The sequence below is a fragment of the Schistocerca americana genome, chromosome 10 (assembly GCF_021461395.2).
Source record: "Schistocerca americana isolate TAMUIC-IGC-003095 chromosome 10, iqSchAmer2.1, whole genome shotgun sequence".
In the NCBI taxonomy this organism is placed as follows: Eukaryota; Metazoa; Arthropoda; class Insecta; order Orthoptera; family Acrididae; genus Schistocerca; species Schistocerca americana.
Window position 1 is genome coordinate 142,342,412 of NC_060128.1, and position 20,348 is coordinate 142,362,759.

The following is a 20,348-nucleotide window of genomic DNA, read 5'->3' on the forward strand; positions in this document are numbered from 1 at the left end:
GCCGGTGTAGCCCTCTACGGTGACGCATGGACGCAGACGAGTTCGCGCGCGTGAGGGACCCCTAATTTAAACGCTGCGGCATCTGACGGAAGAGAAGCCGCGGATGGCGCTTCCGGGTTGGAACGGCGCGGAGGTAATTCTCTGGGCGCACATCTCGCCGTGACGCCCCCGCAGGCTAGCGCGCATGGTAGGGGGGGAACTCTTAGCGGTGCGTGTGGTACCGACTCGCTCCGCGGGAGAAAGCGACCGCTATATAGCGCCTGCCGTGGCGCGGCTAAGGCATCCGCTACTGCAGTGGCGAGCCGGACGGACATGGGGATCCAGGTGAGTGCGTTTTCCTCCGCTATCCGAGCGCTGCACCGCGAGGCCGGAGAGCGTAGCATCCCGCGTTCCAGTGCGTTTTCCAGTGTTGTGAACGATCTCAGAAGAAGTGCAAGGTTCAGAAACTGGTAACACTATTCTTCTTAGGCCTATCTGAATCTACTGCTGGATACAGCTCCTTTGTTATGGCCTCGTATGGGCCAGTCGGGTACCGACCGACCACCAAGTCGTCCTTAGCCAATGGCGTCATTTTAGTGTGGTATGGAGGGGCGAATGGAAAAAAACTGGTAGAAGCCGACCTCGGGGTAGATCAGTTTGGATTCCGTAGAAATGTTGGAACACGTGAGGCAATGCTGACCTTTCGACTTATTTTACAAGAAAGATTAAGGAAAGGCAAACCTATTTTTCTAGCAGTTTAGAGAAACTTTTGACAATGTTCAATGGAATACTCTCTTTCAAATTCTGAAGGTGGCAGCGGTAAAATACAGGGAGCGAAAGGCTATTTGCAATTCGTACAGAAACCAGATGGCAGTTGCCGGCCGGTGTGGCCGTGCAGTTAAAGGCGCTTCAGTCTGGAACCGCGTGACCGCTACGGTCGCGGGTTCGAATCCTGCCTCGGGCATGGATGTGTGTGATGTCCTTAGGTTAGTTAGGTTTAATTAGTTCTAAGTTCTAGGCGACTGATGGCCTCAGAAGTTAAGTCGCATAGTGCTCAGAGCCATTTTTTTGCTACGGTCGCAGGTTCGAATCCTGCCTCGGGCATGGATGTGTGTGGTGTCCTTAGGTTAGTTAGGTTTAAGTAGTTCTACGTTCTAGGGGACTGATGACCTCAGATGTTAAGTCCCATAGTGCTCAGAGCCATTTACACCATTCTGAACCAGATGGCGGTTACAAGAGTCCAGGGGCATGAAAGGGAAGCGTGGTTGGGAAGGGAGTGAGACAGGGTTGTAGCCTATCCCCGATGTTATTCAGTCTCTATATTGAGCAAGCAGTAAAGGAAGCACAAAGAAAAATTCGGAGTAGCTATTAAAATACACGGAGAAGAAATAAAAATTTTTAGGTTTGCCGATGACATTGTAATTCTGTCAGAGGCAGCAAAGGACTTGGAAGATCAGGATATAAGATGAACATCAACAAAAGCAAAACGAGGATAATGGAATTTAGTCGAATTAAGTCGGGTGATACTGAGGGAATTAGATTAGGAAATGAGTCACTTAAGCTAGTAGATGAGTTTTACTATTTGGGAAGCAAAATAACTGATGGTGGTCGGAGTAGACTGAAATGGCAAGAAAAGCGTTTCTGAAGAAGAGAAGTTTGATAACATCAAGTATAGATTTAAATGTCAGGAAGTCGTTTCTGAAAGTATTTGTATGGAGTGTAGCCATGTATGAAAGTGAAACATGGACGATAAATAGTTTGGACAAGAAGAGAATAGAAGTTTTCGAAATGTGGTACTGCAGAAGGATGCGGAAGATTAGATGGGTAGATCACATAACTAATGAGGAGCTATTGAATAGAATTGGGGAGAAGAGACATTTGGCACACAACTTGACTAGAAGAAGGGATCGATTGGTAGGACCCGTTCTAAGGCATCAAGGAATCACTAATTTAGTATTGGAGGGCAGCGTGGAGGGTAAAAATCGTAGAGGGAGATCTAGAGATGAATACACTAAGTAGATTCATAACGATGTAGGTTGCAATAAGTACTGGGAGATGAAGAAGCTTGCACAGGATAGAGTAGCGTTGAGAGCTGCATCAAACCAGTCTCAGGACTGAAGACCACAACAACAACAACAATGGAGGGGCGTGGTGTCACACCACCCCCCCCCCCACCCCCAACCCCCCGTTGTCGGTTCTGGAGGCCTTGGAATCCCTACTTCTCACTCAAATAGCTCCTGTTTCGGCATCACGAGATTGAGACAACACTGTTCCAGTCCTCCCCTCCTGTGAAAAATTTTTGGCTGTAGCACCACTGAACATGGGTCCTTCATGGCAGTCAGCCACGTTGATTACTCACAGCTGAATATAGGGCTCCTCTACACATTGAGATGACATGGGATTCTTCCTAATATCGTTTTGGATATCTTTCTGCCCAGTGCAGAGCAGCAACTCAACATTACATGGACTCCACAAGTCGGTGGAAATATTGAGCCATGACGCCTCTATAGCCGCCCATAATTGCGAAATCGTTGCCTGTGCAAGATTTTGTGTACTATCTGACCTTTCGATTGCGTCCCATAAATGTTCAATGAGTTTCATGTCGGGCGATCTGGGTGGCCAAATCGTTCACTCGAATTGGTCAGAATGTCCTTCAAACAAATCGTGAACGCTTGTGTCCCTCTCACATGGTGCACTGTCATCCATTAAAATTCCGTCTTTGTTTGGGAACATGAATTTGCTGCAGATGGTCCCCAAATAGCCGAACATAGTCATAACCAGTCAATGATCGGTTCACTTGGACCAGAAGAAACAGTCAGTTCCATGTGAGCAAAGCCCACACCATTGTCTACCCACCACCAGCCTACACAAGTGCTCTGTGGAGATCTTGGGTCCATGGTTTCCTGGCCTATGCGCCACACTCGAAACCTACTCTTACAAACTGAAATCGGGACTTATCTGACCACACCACTGTGTTCCATTCGTCCAGGGTCCAACCCACATGGTCAGTAGCCCAAGAGAGGCGCTCCTGTCGATGTCGTACTGTCAGCAAAGGCACTCACGTCGGTCGTCTGCTGTCACAGCCCATTAACGCCAAATTTCGCCACATTGTCCTAACGGATACGATCGTCGTACGTCCTACATTGATTTTCGCCGTTATTTTACGCAGTGTTGCTTGTCTGGTAGCACCGACAACTCTGCGCAAGCGCCGCTGCTATCGGTCGTTAAGTGAAGGTCGTCGGCTGCTGTGTTGCCCATGGTGACAGGTGAAGCCTGAAATTTGGTATTCTCGCCACACTCTTGACCCTGTGAATCTCTGAATACTGAATTCCGTAACTATTTCCGAATTGGAGCGTTCCTTGCCTCTAGTTCCAACTACTATTCCGCGTTCAGACTCTGTTAATTCTCGTCGGGCGGCCTTAACCGCGTTGGATATCTTTTCAGATGAATCACCTGAGTACAAATAACAGCTCCGTCGATGCACTTCCCTGTTATAACCAGTGTACACGATACTACCGCCATCGCAATATGTGCATATCACTGTCCCATGGCTTTACTCCCCTCACGGTCTGCTTCCAACCTCTTTTTTTTTCCTGGCACCATCCTATCCAGTCGGCAGTTTCTCGTCATCAATCAACCCCTTTTGAAATCTTCCAGAACCTCTGATGCGGTCCCATTGTCTCCAGTAAACAGTTCTATCGGGCCATCTGCTTTGATCTTATCGAGTTACTCGTCCGATCCAATACAGTTTCAGTCTTGCAATTCCCTCTAGATCATCTGTTACGTTTGTTCTTCTCCTAGTCTCTGCCAATCGAATCCGATTCCTGACGCTGACTGCTACCATCTGTCACTCCATGGCTCGTTGCGTCCCCTGTAGTTTACGTTCATTTGTCTTAGAGTCATTGTTCGCACACCGTAGTTCGTAACTGGCAGTATACGCATATTGTTGGAACATGCTTGTTGGTCAGCATTAACGTTGAACACTGCCCAACTCAGTCCTATTGTGAGAGAAATTTTTGCAGTTTTTGTTATTTTTCCCTAGTTTAATCTTCGGGGCAAAGTAGATAATTGACTTACACCTTCTGTGAAGGGTGCTCCAGGAGGGATGGTAAATATTCAGTAATATGACAGGAACGATCATTCGAAGCAAAAAAGGCTAGAAAAAGGCTAGTAATCATGGCCTTCAAAATTCATACCTTAATTTAATATATTTTGTATGGGATCTAAAATTTAAAAACCTCTCTCACACCGACTCTGGCTCTGAGCACTATGGGATTTAACTTCTAAGGTCATCAGTCCCCTAGAACTTAGAACTACTTAAACCTAACTAACCTAACGACATCACACACATCCATGCCCGAGGCAGGATTCGAACCTGCGACCGTAGCGGCCGCGCGGTTCCAGACTGCTCACACCGGCCTGATTTAGCTTCACTGATCAGGATAGTAAAAACATGCGTATGTTAAGGGAATTTTCATTGACAAAGCAGGCTTATCACATTCACACAGTTCAGTACTGTTCTATCCTGATTAAATTAAGCTTAACTTAAATTCCATAAGGCAGTGAAGCAATTTCGAAGTCTCGGTGCGACGAAAATTGTCAGTCGATCTCCTGGAAACATTTGTAATAATTATTAACTTTCGGTGATCACATGAAGAAGACCGGAGATCTGCTGGTAAGACGTAACCTATTTATTTGAAGTAACTGGATATCTTGAGCATACAAAACGGCAGGTTCGTCCGGTGTAAATCAGACGTTCCCCACTGATCCCGTGCAACACAGCGTAGTAAGCAGACACTGTCAATAATAATAATCCGTTAAATAATACGCGAACACACTTACTTTAGTTTAGTTCATGTATTAAATTCCTTCTCATACAGAATCTCATCAAGATGGCGACTAGCTCAACAATACGTACATATACATCCTTCTTTCACGACTAATCGGCAAGAAGTCCCCTATTCTTTTCATAAGAGAAAACATAGATAGCAAAGAAGCTATTCCATGGAGTAAATGGACGCTCCAAGGAATAATTGGGCTTGAAACTACTTTGCATTGATAATCGGTAAGATAAGAAGAGATATTTCGAGATATGTACTGAGTTATATAATTTATAAAATTTCTGAAAATATCACGGAGAGACCGCTGCAAGAGACATTACATTAAGATCACAGACACACACACCCTGGAAGACGACGGGTTGGCGTCCTCCTACCGACATGGTGATGAAGGTATCGGGATTCATCAGACCATCCAACGCTCTGCCACTGCGCCATCGTCCAGTGCCGATGGTCAAGTACCCATTTGAGTAGTGGTTGCCGATGTTGTGGTGTTAATTCTGGCACACGCCCAGGTCGTCGGCTACTGCCCAGCCTACGAAGTCCCACATCTGCAATGAGGGGTGGCCTACCAACCCTACGAAGCCTGGACGAGGTTTCACCTTGCTTTCGGCACGTGCTGAAGACACGCACCACAACATTTCTCGAACACCCGACAAGCTATACGGTTTGTGAAATGCTCGTGCCCGGCCTCCGGCCCGTCACAATCTCCTCTCCGTCAAACTCAGACAGATCGCGCGCTTTCCCCATTCCACACACGAACAACACTCTCACTGGTACTACTGGCCATTAAAATTGCTGCACCACGAAGATGACGTGCTACAGACGCGAAATTTAACCGACAGGAAGAAGATGCTGTGATATGCAAATGATTAGCTTTTTCAGAGCATTCACACAAGGTTGGTGACACCTACCGACCAATTTCACATACACAAACAGCAGCTGACCGGCGTTGCCTGGTGAAACATTACTGTGATGCCTCGTTTAAGGAGGATAAATGCGTAACATCACGTTTCCGCCTTTCATAAAGGTCGGGTTGTAGTTTATCGCGATTGCGGTTTATCGTATCGCGACATTGCTGCTCGCGTTCGTCGAGATCCAATGACTGTTAGCAGAATATGGAATCGGTGGGTTCAGGAGGGTAATACGGAACGCCGTGCTGAATCCCAACGGCCTCGTATCACTAGCAGTCGAGATGACAGGCATCTTATGTGCATGGCTGTAACGGATCGTGCAGCCACGTCTCGGTCTCTTGGTCAACAGATGGTGACGGTTGCAAGACAACAACCATCTGCACGAATAGTTCAACGACGTTTGCAGCAGCATGGACTATCAGCTCGGAGACCATGGCTGCTGTTACTCTTGACGCTGCATCACAGACAGGAGCGCCTGCGATGGTGTACTCAACGACGAACCTGGGTGCACGAATGGCTAAACGTCATTTTTTCAGATGAATCCACGTTCTGTTTACAGCATCATGATGGCCGCATCCGTGTTTGGCGACATCGCGGTGAACGCACATTGGAAGCGCGTATTCGTCATCGCCATACTGTCGTATCACCCGGCGTGATGGGATGGGGTGCCATTTGTTACACATCTCGGACACCTATTGTTCGAACTGACGGCACTTTGAACAGTGGACGTTACTTTTCAGATGTGTTAGGACCCGTGGCTCAACCCTTCATTCGATCCTTGCGAAACCCTACATTTCAGCAGGATAATGCACGACCGCATGTTACAGGTCCTGTACGAGGCTTTCTGGATACAGAAAATTTTCGACTGCTGCCCTGGCCAGTACATTCTCCAGATCTCTCACCAATTGAAAACGTCTGGTCAATGGTGGCCGAGCAACTGGCGCGTCACAATACGCCAGTCACTACTCTTGATGAACTGTGGTATCATGTTGAAGCTGCATGGGCAGGTGTACCTATACACGCCATCCAAGCTCTGTTTGACTCAATGCCCAGGCGTATCAAGGCCGTTATTACGGGCAGAGGTAGATGTTCTGGGTACTGATTTCTCAGGATCTATGCACTCAAATTGCGTGAATATGTAATTACATGTCTGTTCTAGTATAATATACGAGTATTTGTCCAATGAATACCCGTTTATCATCTGCATTTCTTCTGGGTGTAGCAATTTTAATGGCCAGTGGCGCATATTTCGGGGCGTCTCCACCTCACAGCTTTTAACTATGAGCCGCGTCTGATCCATCCAATTCTGTCTAAAACCGATCGTAGACGTGAATCCTGGGCAAGTGTCCCCTACTACACTATAGACGGCGGCGGAAACGGTACATTATGGATAACTTTGCACGCAAACATCTCATAGGCTTCGTGATGCTACAGCATGTGCTGTTACTACCTGCCCTGCTAGCATATCGGTCGTAAACAGCCAGGCGTCCTGTTGACTTCGTTGGCTCTGTACGGAGCGGCTGCATGTCACACCCCGCTGCGTCGGGCGGAAGTTGGCCCGCATGCGGGGTACGGCAGTTCCTCGTGCACAGCGCAGGGCGCCCGCTGGGTCCCACTTTCGCCGGCGACAGTATACAACACGGAACAGCCAGCCGTGTACTGTATACAGCCAGTCGCTGCGAGACGCTCACCTCGTGACGTCATTCCGTCGGCCTCAGCACGCAAGCTGTCTCGAATCCTCCACAGTGCCGGAAGCCGCTGAGTACACGAGCGTTATACAAAGAGATGTCAAAAATAGTAAGATACCTCCAACTGCCGGCCGCTGTGGCCGAGCGGCAGTTCTAGGTGCTTCAGTACGGAACGGCGCCGCTGCTATGGTCGCGGGTTCGAATCCTGCCTCGGGCATAGATGTTTGTGATGTCCTTAGGTTAGTTAGGTTTAAGCAGTTCTAAGTCTAGCGGACTGATGACTTCAGATGGTGAGTCCCATTGTACTTAGAGCCATTGGAATCATTTTTTACCTCCAACCATCGTGTCTGAGCTCCTTTTGCCCGGCATACTGCAGAATGTTCTCTTCAAGTCGTTGGAAGACTGACCCATGCTGTCTCCACAACTGTCCGTAATTGCGAAAGTCTTACCGTTGCAGAGAATTTTGTGCGTAAACTGACCTCTCAATTACGTCCCATAAATATTCAATACGATTCATGTCGGGCGATCTGAGTGACCCAATCATTCTCCCAAACTGTCCATAATGTTTTTCAGACGAATCGCGAAACTTTGTGGCCCGGTGACATGGCGCATTGTCATCTGCAAAAATTCCATCCTTGTTTGGGAACATGAATATGAATGGCTCCAAATGGTCTCCAGGTAGTCATAACCAGAGAACCAAGTCCATTCCGCGCAAATACAGCACACACCGTTATGAGACTATCACCAGCTTGCACAGTACCTTGTTGACACTCGGGTTTATGGCTTCGTGGTACCTGCACCACACTCAAAGCCAGCCATCTACCCTTACCAACTGAAATCGGGAGTCCTCTTATCGCCGGCCGTGGTGGCCGTGCGGTTCTAGGCGCTTCAGTCCGGAACCACGAGACTGCTACGGTCGCAGGTTCGAATCCTGCCTCGGGCATGAATGTGTGTGATGTCCTCAGGTTAGTTAGGTTTAAGTAGTTCTAAGTTCTAGGGGACTGATGACCTCAGATGTTAAGTCCCATAGTGCTCAGAGCCATTTGAACCACTTGAACCAGTCCTCTTATCAGGCCCCGACTTTCCGGTGGTCTAGCGCCCAAATAGGGACTCATTAGACCAGGTCACGGTTTTCCAGTCGTCTAGCGTCCAAACGATACTTTCACGAGCCCAGAAAAGTCGCCGCAGTCGTGCTGTTGGCAAAGGCACTCGGGTCGGTCGTCTGCTGCCGTGGCCACACTTATTTCTGCCGTTATTTCACGCAGTGTTGCTTGTCTGTTAGCACTTACAACTCTACTCAAACGCCGCTGCTCTCGGTCGTTACGTGAAGGCCGTCGGCCACTGCGCTGTCCGTGGTGAGATGTAATGCCCGAAATTTGGTATTCTCGGCACACTCTTGACACTGTGGATCTACATCTACATCTACATCTACATTGATTCTCCGCAAGCCACTCAACGGTGTGTGGCGGAGGGCACTTTACGTGCCACTGTCATTACCTCCCTTTCCTGTTCCAGTCGCGTATGGTTCGCGGGAAGAACGACTGCCGGAAAGCCTCCGTGCGCGCTCTAATCTCTCTAATTTTACATTCGTGATCTCCTCGGGAGGTATAAGTAGGGGGAAGCAATATATTCGATACCTCATCCAGAAACGCACCCTCTCGAAACCTGGCGAGCAAGCTACACCGCGATGGAGAGCGCCTCTCTTGCAGAGTCTGCCACTCGAGTTTGCTAAACATCTCCGTAACGCTATCACGGTTACCAAATAACCCTGTGACGAAACGCGCCGCTTTTCTTTGGATCTTCTCTATCTCCTCCGTCAACCCCATCTCGTACGGATCCCACACTGATGAGCAATACTCAAGTATAGTTCGAACTAGTGTTTTGTAAGCCACCTCCTTTGTTGATGGACTATATTTTCTAAGGACTCTCCCAATGAATCTCAACCTGGCACCCGCCTTACCAACAATTAATTTTATATGATCATTCCACTTCAAATCGTTCCGTACGCATAGTCCCAGATATTTTACAGAAGTAACTGCTACCACTGTTTGTTCCGCTATCATATAATCATACAATAAAGGATCCTTCTTTCTATGTATTCACAATACATTACATTTGTAATCGCGGAATATTGAATTCTCTAACGATTTCCGAAATTGGATGTCGCATGCGTCTACCTCCAACTATCATTCCGCGTTCAAAGTCTGTTAATTCTCGTCTTGCGGCTGTAATCACATCGGATACTTTCCACATGAACCACCTAAGTACAAATGACAGCTCTGAGAATGTACTGCCATTTTGTGTCTTACGTACGCGATACTACCGCCATGTGTATACATGCATATTGCTAGCGTATGAGTTTTGTCACAGTGTACTGGAACGTACCCAATATAAACCGAACTTATTTTTCTTCAATTTCTAAACGAAAAAATTCATTGGCCTTCAAAATGGCGTCATCGGAGGCGGTACGGAGGGGTATATGGTAGCACACAGCTGTCCCGGTCGTTGTCAAGTTTCTGCAGCTTGCAACTGAAACCTTTTTTTTTTTTTTTTTACTAAAATAACTGTATGGCGAAGACTGGGAGCTTTTGAGTGGTTCAAGCGTTTCCAAGATGGGTGAGAAGGCTTTGGATATGACTCACCCCTCGGAGACACTTCTAAATCAAAAACGAATGATTCGATCTGACCGCCGCTTGAGTATTCGATCGATTGCAGAAACTGTAGGAATTCATCAATAATACGTAACGCAAATTTTACGCAAACAATTTAATAAGAGAAAAGTGTTTGCTAAACTGGTGGCGAAGACTCTCACGACCCAACGAAAAGAAGCTCCCGAAAATGTTGTACTGACACTCTGAATGCCATAGAAAATGATCCCAGTTTCGTGGAAAGAGTGATAAAATCTGCGAATTTTGGCTAGTGGGAGAGTCTGCTAGCAGCACCAGCTCAAGCAACCATTGTGACGTTTAGTGGTAACAGACGGGACAACTAAGTTGCAATTTTTAGTAGATACCAGCTCTGACGTTTGTGTATTTCCTAAGCGCCTGCTGTGACAACCGCGAACCGTGCGCAAATTACGACTTAGCAGCTGCAAATGGTGTAAGGTGCCAGGATTTGGGAACTTACGCGTTAGCTTGTCAATATTAGTATTAATAATAAAGAGACTGGCAACTGGCAACTTTGAAAACTAAGCGCCAATCCACCCACCCACTAGTTTGGTTCAATTTCGCCGAGAGCGAAAAGATCTCGAAAGAGCAACTCAACATTCGAAGTGATGAAGTTTTGTTTCCGATATTCATAAAATTATGTTTCTTTTCTGGATTCCTGAAAAACTATTAATCAAGGTTACTAGCTTGAGGTTCTTGCTCTACTCCGTAAGAAAATAAGAAAAAAATACCCAAATTGTGGACGAACTAGTCACGGGTCCTGCATCAAAACAACTCACTTGCTCATACAGTATCGTCTGTTAAGAAGTTTCTACCGAAGTACAGCATCCCAGTGTTAAGCCACCCATCTTATTCGCCTGACCTAGGACCATATAACTATACCTAAGGCCAAATCTGCATTAAGTTAGTCCGGGCAGGTTGGTGATCCCAATCATAAATAATATAAAATTTATTTCTGCGATAGGTACCCTTTATCAGAAACTGTTGAAAAAAAAATTTGTATGAAATGTGTCTTCTAGGTTACACATTTCGTACCACATTTCGTTCTCAGATTAGTGTATTCTGTAGTTTCGAAAAAATTCTACAAGTAGAAGCTGACAAAAAGTACACTTTGAACGTAAAAAATACGGAAAACAGCCATGAGAGTTGTCAATGCATTCCAGCCCAATAAGATGGATTGTCTGCATACTCTACCATCTCATATTGCAATATTCGTTTTCCTGCTCGTTGCGCTGTCTTCCTTTATCTGAATTAGACATTTGGTTTTCTTTCACTGCAAACGACCAATTGTTTGGAGCAGTTTTTTCAGGACTTCACACCTCGCAATATTCCCTTCACGGAACGTTACCACTACATCAAAGACGCCAAAACGCAGTGTACAAGTTGACACAAACACTGTCTTGGAAATTCTGGCCCGGATTACACTGTTGATGGACTCGTTGGGACTCTGGGCACGGCCATAAAGACATTTCTTCGGCAGACTTACATCCAAAAAATGTCTTGAAAGTTTCTTTCAAAACCTCCACTACGTCAAAAGTTGTAGATCGTCTGTGAACAAGTTTCTCGCCATTATTCTGTGCTCTGTTGGATTTTCACCTTGAATCATTTCCTGGAAGGCACAGGGTATGAATGGCTTTATCATCCGTTGAAGAGGGGTGAAACAAAACTGCCCAAACAGCTTTTCTCGTATCTCCTATGCTGCTAACATTTTGCCTCGTGATCATGTCATAGTGGTTTTGGATTTTATCTATGATAGAATCTGAGAGTTTACTCTTACCACAGAATCGTCTTCCTCCTACCAATTTCTTTCCCTTGTATGCAGTTTCCAGTCGATGCAGCATTGTACGCTTTTTTACATGACCTATGCACTTCAGTTTAATGATAGCTGCATTGTCTCCATAAGGCTTCTCTTCCACAATTGCTTTGAAATCTCTTTAGCCACCATTTCCAAAATTCTTCAACTGTTCAGATTCTTAGAAAATTGTCACGCCCACACAGTGTTTTCTTTAAACGAATAAACAATCCAGAAGTAAGGCAATAATATATATATATATATATATATATATATATATATATATATATATATACGGCCAAACTTTCAGGAAACATTCCTCACACACAAAGAAAGAAAATATGTTATGTGGACATGTGTCCGGAAACGCTTACATTCCATGTTAGAGCTCATTTTATTACTTCTCTTCAAATCACATTAATCATGGAATCGAAACACACAGCAACAGAACGTACCAGCGTGACTTCAAACACTTTGTTACAGGAAATGTTCAAAATGTCCTCCGTTAGTGAGGATACATGCATCCACCTCCGTCGCATGGAATCCCTGATGCGCTGATACAGCCCTGGAGAATGGCGTATTGTACCACAGCCGTCCACAATACGAGCACGAAGAGTCTCTACATTTGGTACCGGGGTTGCGTAGACAAGAGCTTTCAAATACCCCCATAAATGAAAGTCAAGAGGGTTGAGGTCAGGAGAGCGTGGAGGCCATGGAATTGGTCCGCCTCTACCAGTCGATCGGTCACCGAATCTGTTGTTGAGGAGCGTACGAACAGTTCGACTGAAATGTGCAGGAGCTCCATCGTGCATGAACCGCATGTAGTGTCGTATTTCTAAAGGCACATGTTCTAGCAGCACAGGTAGAGTATCCAGTATGAAATCATGGCGCTGAATCGAGGAAGTACAGTACATACTGACGAAACTAAAATGAGCTCTAAGGTGGAAAGTAAGCGTTTCCGGACACATGTCCACATAACATCTTTTCTTTATTTGTGTGTGAGGAATGATTCCTGAAAGTTTGGCCGTACCTTTTTGTAACACCCTATATATATGTATTACAGATCATTAAAAAGGGGAAATTCTGTAAGCTAAGATCGATTGAAACAACAAAAATTTAAAATTTCAAGATTTCAACTGGTACCGAATCCCTTAAAAGGAACAGGATTTCAGTCCATTGAAGCAGTGATAGAAAATGCGGGACGCGTCCTCAAAGCGTTCACAGAGGAAGACTTTCACCACTGTTCCCATGAATAGAAAATTCGTACGGAGCGTTATAGGGATATGGGAGGGCAGTACTCGTGTATTGAGGATGACATAGCTGGATACGTGTGTTTTTGAAGTAAAGTGTTTTACAGTAACAGTCCCGTTATTTAATAGTCAAACTTGTATTTTTAAGTAATGGATAAATGTATCCAAATAATGGGCAGCCAACTGCCTAAAAGTAATTTGATTTCTTAATAGGTTTCACTAAGTGCCTGAAACAGGTTAACAAAGTAAATTTCTTTTATACAACTAGGTACTGATTATTTCCATATACACTGAAGAGCCAGGGCAACTGGTACATCTGCCTAATACACTGTAGGGCCCCGAGAGCATGCAGAAGTGCCGCAACACGACGTGGCATGGACTCGATTAATGTCTAAAGTAGTGCTGAAGGGAACAGACACCATGAATCCTGCAGGGCCGTCCATAAATCCGTAAGAGTACGAGGGGTGGAGATTTCTTCTGAACAGCACACTGCAAGGCATCCCAGATATGCAAAATAATGTTCATGTCTGGGGAGTTTGGTGGCTAACGGAAGTACTTAAACTCAGAAGAGTATTCCCGAAACCACTCTGTAGCAATTTTGGACGTGTGGGATGTCGCATTGTCCTGCTGGAATTGCCCAAGTCCGTCGGAATGCACAATGGATATGAATGGACGCAGGTGATCAGACAGGAGGCTTACGTATGTGTCACCTGTCAGACTCGTATCTAGATGTATGAGGGGTCCCATGTCACTCCAACTGCACACGTCCCACACCATTACATAGCCTCCACCAGCCAGAACAAACCCTTGCTGGGATGCAGGGTCCATGGCTACATGAGGTTGTCCCCATACCCGTACACGTCTATCCGCTTGATACAATTTGAAACGAGACTCGTCCCATCATATTTCCAGTCATCAACAGTTCAACGTCGGTGCTGACGGGCCCAAGCGAGGCGTAAAGCTTTGTGTCGAGTGGGCGTTCGGCTCCGAAAGTCCATATCGGTGATGTTTCGTTGAATGGTTTGCACACTGACACTTGTTGGTGGCGCAGCATTGAAATCTGCATCAATTCGCGGAAGATTTGCACTGCTGTCACATTGAACGATTCACTTCAGTCGTCGTTGGTCCTGTTCTTGCAGGATCTTTTTCCGGTAGCAGCAATGTTGGAGGTTTGATGTTTTACCGGAATCCTGATATTCACGGTACACTCGTGAAATGGTCGTACGGGAAAATCCCCACTTCATCGCTACACCTGACATGGTGTGTCCCATCGCTGGTGCGCCGACTATTATACCACGTTCAAACTGACTTAAATATTGCTAACATGCCGTTGTAGCGGCAGTAACCGATTTAGCAACTGCGCCAGACACTTGTTTTGAAACGTCCCCTTAGAAAAATTATAAATGACTGTGCTTAAACTGACACACAATATTTTTAGCGTAACGCAATCTGACGTTCAATAATCCCTACAAAAGAATGGCCCTGACTAACAATAACCTATACCTTTCATGACTCACTCGCCTGACAAAAATCTTCGTTACTCAAACTACTGCAATACAGCGAGCGCCACTACTGCCAGCTAAATAAAAGATTCTAACTACTGAAGGCACTAACTACTGATAGGCACAGTTAGCAGATGAAAGATTTTGATAGAGAACAAACAATGTATTTACCTTAATAGTGTTCAAAAGTCATAATATATATATCAGTTCATGACACCCAGTCTTACAGATGTACTGTCTCTGATGGACCCACGTCCAGATCATCCGCTCTAAAAACTCCGCCATCTCTCTCCCCACATCTACCACTATTGGCGGCTCACCTCCAACTGCGCAACGCTATGCGCTGTTAACAGCCAACTGCCCAACACTACAATAGCGAATATTACAACAATGCCAACCAGCCACAGACTGCACACAGCACAGCCAGTGATTTTCATATAGAGCGCTACATGGCGTTACCAACATAAAAACCTAAACAGCCTACTTACAACCTGCCTAAGATCGCGTAGGGCCCCCGCTAGCACCCAGAAGTGCTGCAACACGACGTGGCATGGACTCGACTAAAGTAGTGCTGAAGGGAAATGACACCATGAATCCCGCAGGGCTCTCCATAAATCAGTGATATTACGAGGGGGTTGAAGATCTCTCCTGAACAGCACACTGCAAGGCATCCCAGATATCCTTAATAATGTTCATGTCTGGGGAGTTTGGTGGCTAACGGAAGTGTTTAAACTCAGAAGAGTGTTCCTGAAACCACTCTGTAGCATTTCTGGACGTGTGGGGTGTCGCATTGTCCTGCTGGAATTGCCCAAGTCCGTCTGAATGCACGATGGGCATGAATGGATGCAGGCGATCACACATGATGCATACGTACATGTCAACTGTCAGAGTCGTATCTAGACATATCAGGGGTTCCATATCACTACAACTGCACACGGCCCACACCATTACAGAGCATCCAACAGCTTGAACAGTCCCCTATTGACATGCAGGGTCCATGGATTCGTGAGGTTGTCTCCATACCCTTACACGTCCATCCGCCCGATACAATTTGAAACGAGACTCGTCCGACCAGCAACACGTTTCGAGTCATCAACAGTTCAATGTCGGTGCTGTCGGGCCCAGGCGAGGCGTAAAGCTTTGTGTCGTGCAATCATCAAGGGTACGCGAGTGGGCATTCGGCTCCGAAAGTCCATATCGGTGATGTTTCGTTGAATGGTTCGCACACTCACACTTGTTAGTGGCGCAGCATTGAAATCTGCATCAATTCGCGGAAGATTTTGCACTGCTGTCACATTGAACGATTCACTTCAGTCGTCGTTGGTCCTGTCCTTGCAGGATCTTTTTCCGGTAGCAGCAATATCGGAGATTTGATGTTTTACCGGATTCCTGATATTCACGGTACACTCGTGAAATGGTCGTACGGGAAAATCCCCACTTCATCGCTGCACCTGAGATGGTGTGTCCCATCGCTGGTGCGCCGACTATAATACCACGTTCAAACTCACTTAAATATTGATAACCTGCCATTGTAGCTGTAGTAACCGATCTAACAACTGCACCAGATACCTGTTTCTTTAGGGCTTCAGTTTATACAACTATAGTTGGTGAAGGTGGATAAAATATTAGAATGGCTAAATTAACTGTGCTGGTGTCTATGTTTATTCTAAGCGTCAGCAAAAAATTCCGATCTCGGCACAGAAACGCAGTGATGTTACGCTCTCCGGAATTTGTTGTGCTCTCGGAGTTGCTTGTTCTCTTGAGTATGGAGCGCTCGTGTATAATGCGTGCGCTTTACGCGGCCAGCGACTCGGAATATTCCTGCTGGCGATCGGCGTTCTCGCCGCCGCCTCCGCCGCACGCAGCACGGAGAAGAAAGCGGGGGCGGTGGTGGAGGCGGAGGACCAGGAGGCGGCAGCCACCAGCAGTCAAGAGAAGAAGCAGCAGCAGAAGGAGCAGAACGCTAGCGAAGAAGAGGGCCGAGGCGAAGGCGAGCGCCGGCAGGACAAGCGGGAGCTGCACGGCGGCTTCGGGGGCGGCGGGGGATTCGGGGGCGGCGGAGACTACGGCGGCGGACACCACTTCGGGGGCGGTGCCGACTTCGGGGGCGACGGATCCTTCGGCGGCCACACAAGCTTCGGGGACGAGACGGCCTTTGGAGGCGGCAGTAGCTTCGGAGGCGGTAGTGGCTTCGGAGGCGGCAGTGGCTACGGTGGCGACGGAGGATTCGGAGGCGATGGAGGATTCGGAGGCGGTGGATATGGCGGCGGTTATGGATATGGTGACAAAGGTGTGTATACCTGTGGGTTTCTCGAACTGTTGCATAGGAGCTGTTCCTATCTCTTCTTGTTTCTCCTTGACTGGATGGGAGCAGGTTTGCAAACATCTTGCACCCCAATTCAGAGCAGTTGTCCCCTGCTTTATCTGCACGCACGTCGCGCATAACCTGTAAGCTTTTATTTCTCTGAAGTGTTAGGAAGTGCCGGCCGGTGTGAACGAGCGATTCTAGGCGCTACATTCTGGAACCGCGCGACCGCTACGGTAGCAGGTTCGAATCCTGCCTCGAGCATGCATGTCTGTGGTGTCCTTAGGTTTAAGTAGTTCTATGTTCTAGGGGACTGATGACCTCAGATGTTAAGTCCCATAGTGCTCAGAGCCCTTTTTTGCTAGGAAGTCTCCAAGAATGAAAAATCATTCTGCGGTTCTATCTGCTCTGATTTGGACTGAAACCTGGGACCTTTGCTTTCGCAGGCAAATGCTCTATCGAATCGGCTGCCCAAGCACGACTCACGCCCTCTCAGCTTTACTTCCGCCATTACCTCGTCTCCAAACCTTCCAAACTTCACAATAGTTCTTCTAGATATCTTGCGGGACTAGTAGTCCTGGAAGGATGCAGCAGAAGAAATACACGGTCCAGTCACACCACCGCCTATATCCAACGTCATTGTGCGATAACCACTCGCAGACTGCAGGTGGGAGCAATAGCAGTGGAGGGTATGTTGTCGTTGTGGTCTTCAGTCCAGAGACTGGTTTGATGCAGCTCTCCATGCTACTCTATCCCTTGCAAGCTTCTTCATCTCCCAGAAACGCTTTACTTACCATTGCCAGTCTACATTTTACATCCTCTCTACTCCGGCCATCATCAGTTAGTTTGCTCCCCAAATAGCAAAACTCATTTACTACTGTAAGTGTCTCATTTCCTAATCTAATTCCCTCCATTATCCTCGTTTTGCTTTTGTTGATGTTCATCTTATATCCTCCTTTCAAGACACTATTCATTCCATTCAACTGCTCTTCCAGGTCCTTTGCTGTCTCTGACAAAATTACAATGTCATCGGCGAACCTCAAAGATTTTATTTCTTTTCCATGGATTTTAATACCTACTCCGAATTTTTCTTTCGTTTCCTTCACTGCTTGCTAAATGTACAGATTGAATAACATCGGGGAGAGGCTACAACCCTGTCTCACTCCCTTCAAAAATGGTTCAAATGGCTCTGAGCACTATGGGACTCAACTGCTGTGGTTATAAATCCCCCAGAACTTAGAACTACTTAAACCTAACTAACCTAAGGACATCACACACATCCATGCCCGAGGCAGGATTCGAACCTGCGACCGTAGCGGTCGTGCGGTTCCAGACTGTAGCGCCTTAAACCGCTCGACCACTCCGGCCGGCCTCACTCCCTTCCCAACCACATCGTATTGCCTCGAATTTCTTAGAAAATTCTTCATTTAGATGTCCTAATTTTTCAAGGTTGAAGTACTTTCCATATGTCACGTCATTTGCGCGGGGAAAGCTGTTGGATGTGGTTCCTGAAAGAAAGTTACTCAGTAACTAATTTGTGCGTACTAACACTCAAATAGAAGGTCCTAAGGATGTGTAAACAACAAAAATTGTCCAAGCTTCTGTTCGTGTATAAGCACTCCGTCTTCAGGCCACGAGTGGCCTACCGGGACCATCCGACCGCCGTGTCATCCTCAGAGGAGGATGCGGATAGGAGGGGCATGGGGTCAGCACACCCCTCTCCCGGTCGTTATGATGGTATTCTTGACCGAAGCCGCTACTAATCGGTCGAGTAGCTCCTCCATTGGCATCACGAGGCTGAGTGCACCCCGAAAAAATGGCAACAGCGCATGGCGGCTGGATGGTCACCCATCCAAGCGCCGGCCACGCCCAACAGCGCTTAACTTCAGTGATCTCACGGGAACCGGTGTATCCGCTGCGGCAAGGCCGTTGCCGTCTGTTCGTGTAAGCTGCTCATTAGTCTTTACGACATACGCACAAGGCTCTTCTGCATGCCACAAGCTTGAACGATTCTACATCTAACCAATACAGTTACTGGTCTGTGTGGAAATCGATGCTGTTATTCACTGTTCCTCTCGCACGTCCCACAGGTCACCACGAGCACGTGTCAGTGAAAGACGTGCCCTCGACGACGCTGACGAAGAAGATACCGGTGCCGGTACCTCAGCCGTACCCAGTCCACGTCCCAGTGCCCAAGCACGTGCCCTACACTGTTGAGAAAAAAGTGCCCTATCCTGTTAAGGTACCTGTCGACAAGCCCTACCCAGTACACGTGCCCAAGACGGTGCTGTACCCCGTCACCAAGGAGATACACGTCCCAGTCAAAGTTCCCGTCGAAAGGCCGGTCCCATACAAAGTTCCTGTGGAGAAACTGGTCCACTACCCTGTGGAAGTGAAGGTCCCTGTACCCAAACCTTACCCCGTACACGTGGAAAAGCCGTATCCGGTATATGTGGAAAAGAAGGTGCACGTACCACACCCGTACCCAGTGGAGATCAAGGTTCCAGTACCAAAGCCCTACAAGGTCCCAGTCAAAGTCCCGATCCACGTACCAGTTGACAAGCCGTACCCAGTCCACGTCAAGGTTTTCGTCGAGAAGCCGTACACTGTGGAAGTACCTAAGCCGTACCCAGTCGAAGTTAAGAAACCGGTGCCCTATATAGTCCACAAGCACGTACCGTACCCGGTGAAGGTCCCCGTCGACAAACCGTACCCTGTCGAGGTGCCGAAGCCGTATCCGGTCGAAGTCAAACAACCGTACCCAGTGGAGATAGAGAAGAAAGTACCACTAGAGGTGGAGAAGAAGGTACCTTATCCAGTGAAAGTGCCAGTCGACAAGCCTTACCCAGTCGAGGTGCCAAAACCATATCCAGTAGAGGTGAAAAAACCTGTACCTTATCATGTAGAGAAGCCTGTACCTGTCCCAGTTAAAGTTCCTGTTCCCAAGCCTGCGCCATATGAGGTCGTTAAACATGTGCCGTACCCAGTGCACGAACATCATGAAGACTACCATCATGAAGACCACCATCATGAAGAACACCATGGTGGATATGAACACCATGATGCAGGGTACTGAGCGAAAATCCATTACCCTCACTGCAAGCATTCTAGAACTTGTCAGGTATTACTCGTTACAAAATGTGCTAATTATTCCAGACCTTTGGAATTAGAAGAGTACAGGGTGAAGCATATCTGAGCTGGTGCTAATCTAACATTTAGTCTAATCTGAGGTTAAGTTTAAACTCCCACTTGTTTTTCTTCAGTTACATGAGTTAGTGTAAATAAAAATAAATTACTGAATGCCGTTTGGAAAGTTCAGCAATAGACCTAGGTACTGGGTACTGGCAGGAATTTTTCAGTTGTGATTGCGGATTGAAAGAGCGATAAATGTTTGTTCTTTAATCATATTCTCCT

The 20,348-nt window shown here is 46.9% G+C and overlaps 1 protein-coding gene across 1 annotated transcript; it reads left to right on the forward strand.

Moving 5' to 3' along the window:
- The first annotated feature begins 312 nt into the window (after positions 1-312).
- LOC124552308 (repetitive proline-rich cell wall protein 2-like) lies at positions 313-20,010 on the forward strand. Its single transcript, XM_047126582.1, has 3 exons — positions 313-324; positions 16,436-16,919; positions 19,025-20,010. Exons 1-3 carry the CDS (start codon positions 313-315, stop codon positions 20,008-20,010), a joined length of 1,482 nt encoding a protein of 493 aa, XP_046982538.1.
- Positions 20,011-20,348: the final 338 nt, after the last annotated feature.

What these genes read in the sequence shown, in the direction of transcription:
- LOC124552308 (XM_047126582.1), top strand. An exon ending in TTATGGATATGGTGACAAAG is followed by an intron (nt 16,920 to 19,024) that starts GTGTGTATACCT and finishes CACGTCCCACAG; the next exon opens with GTCACCACGAGCACGTGTCA.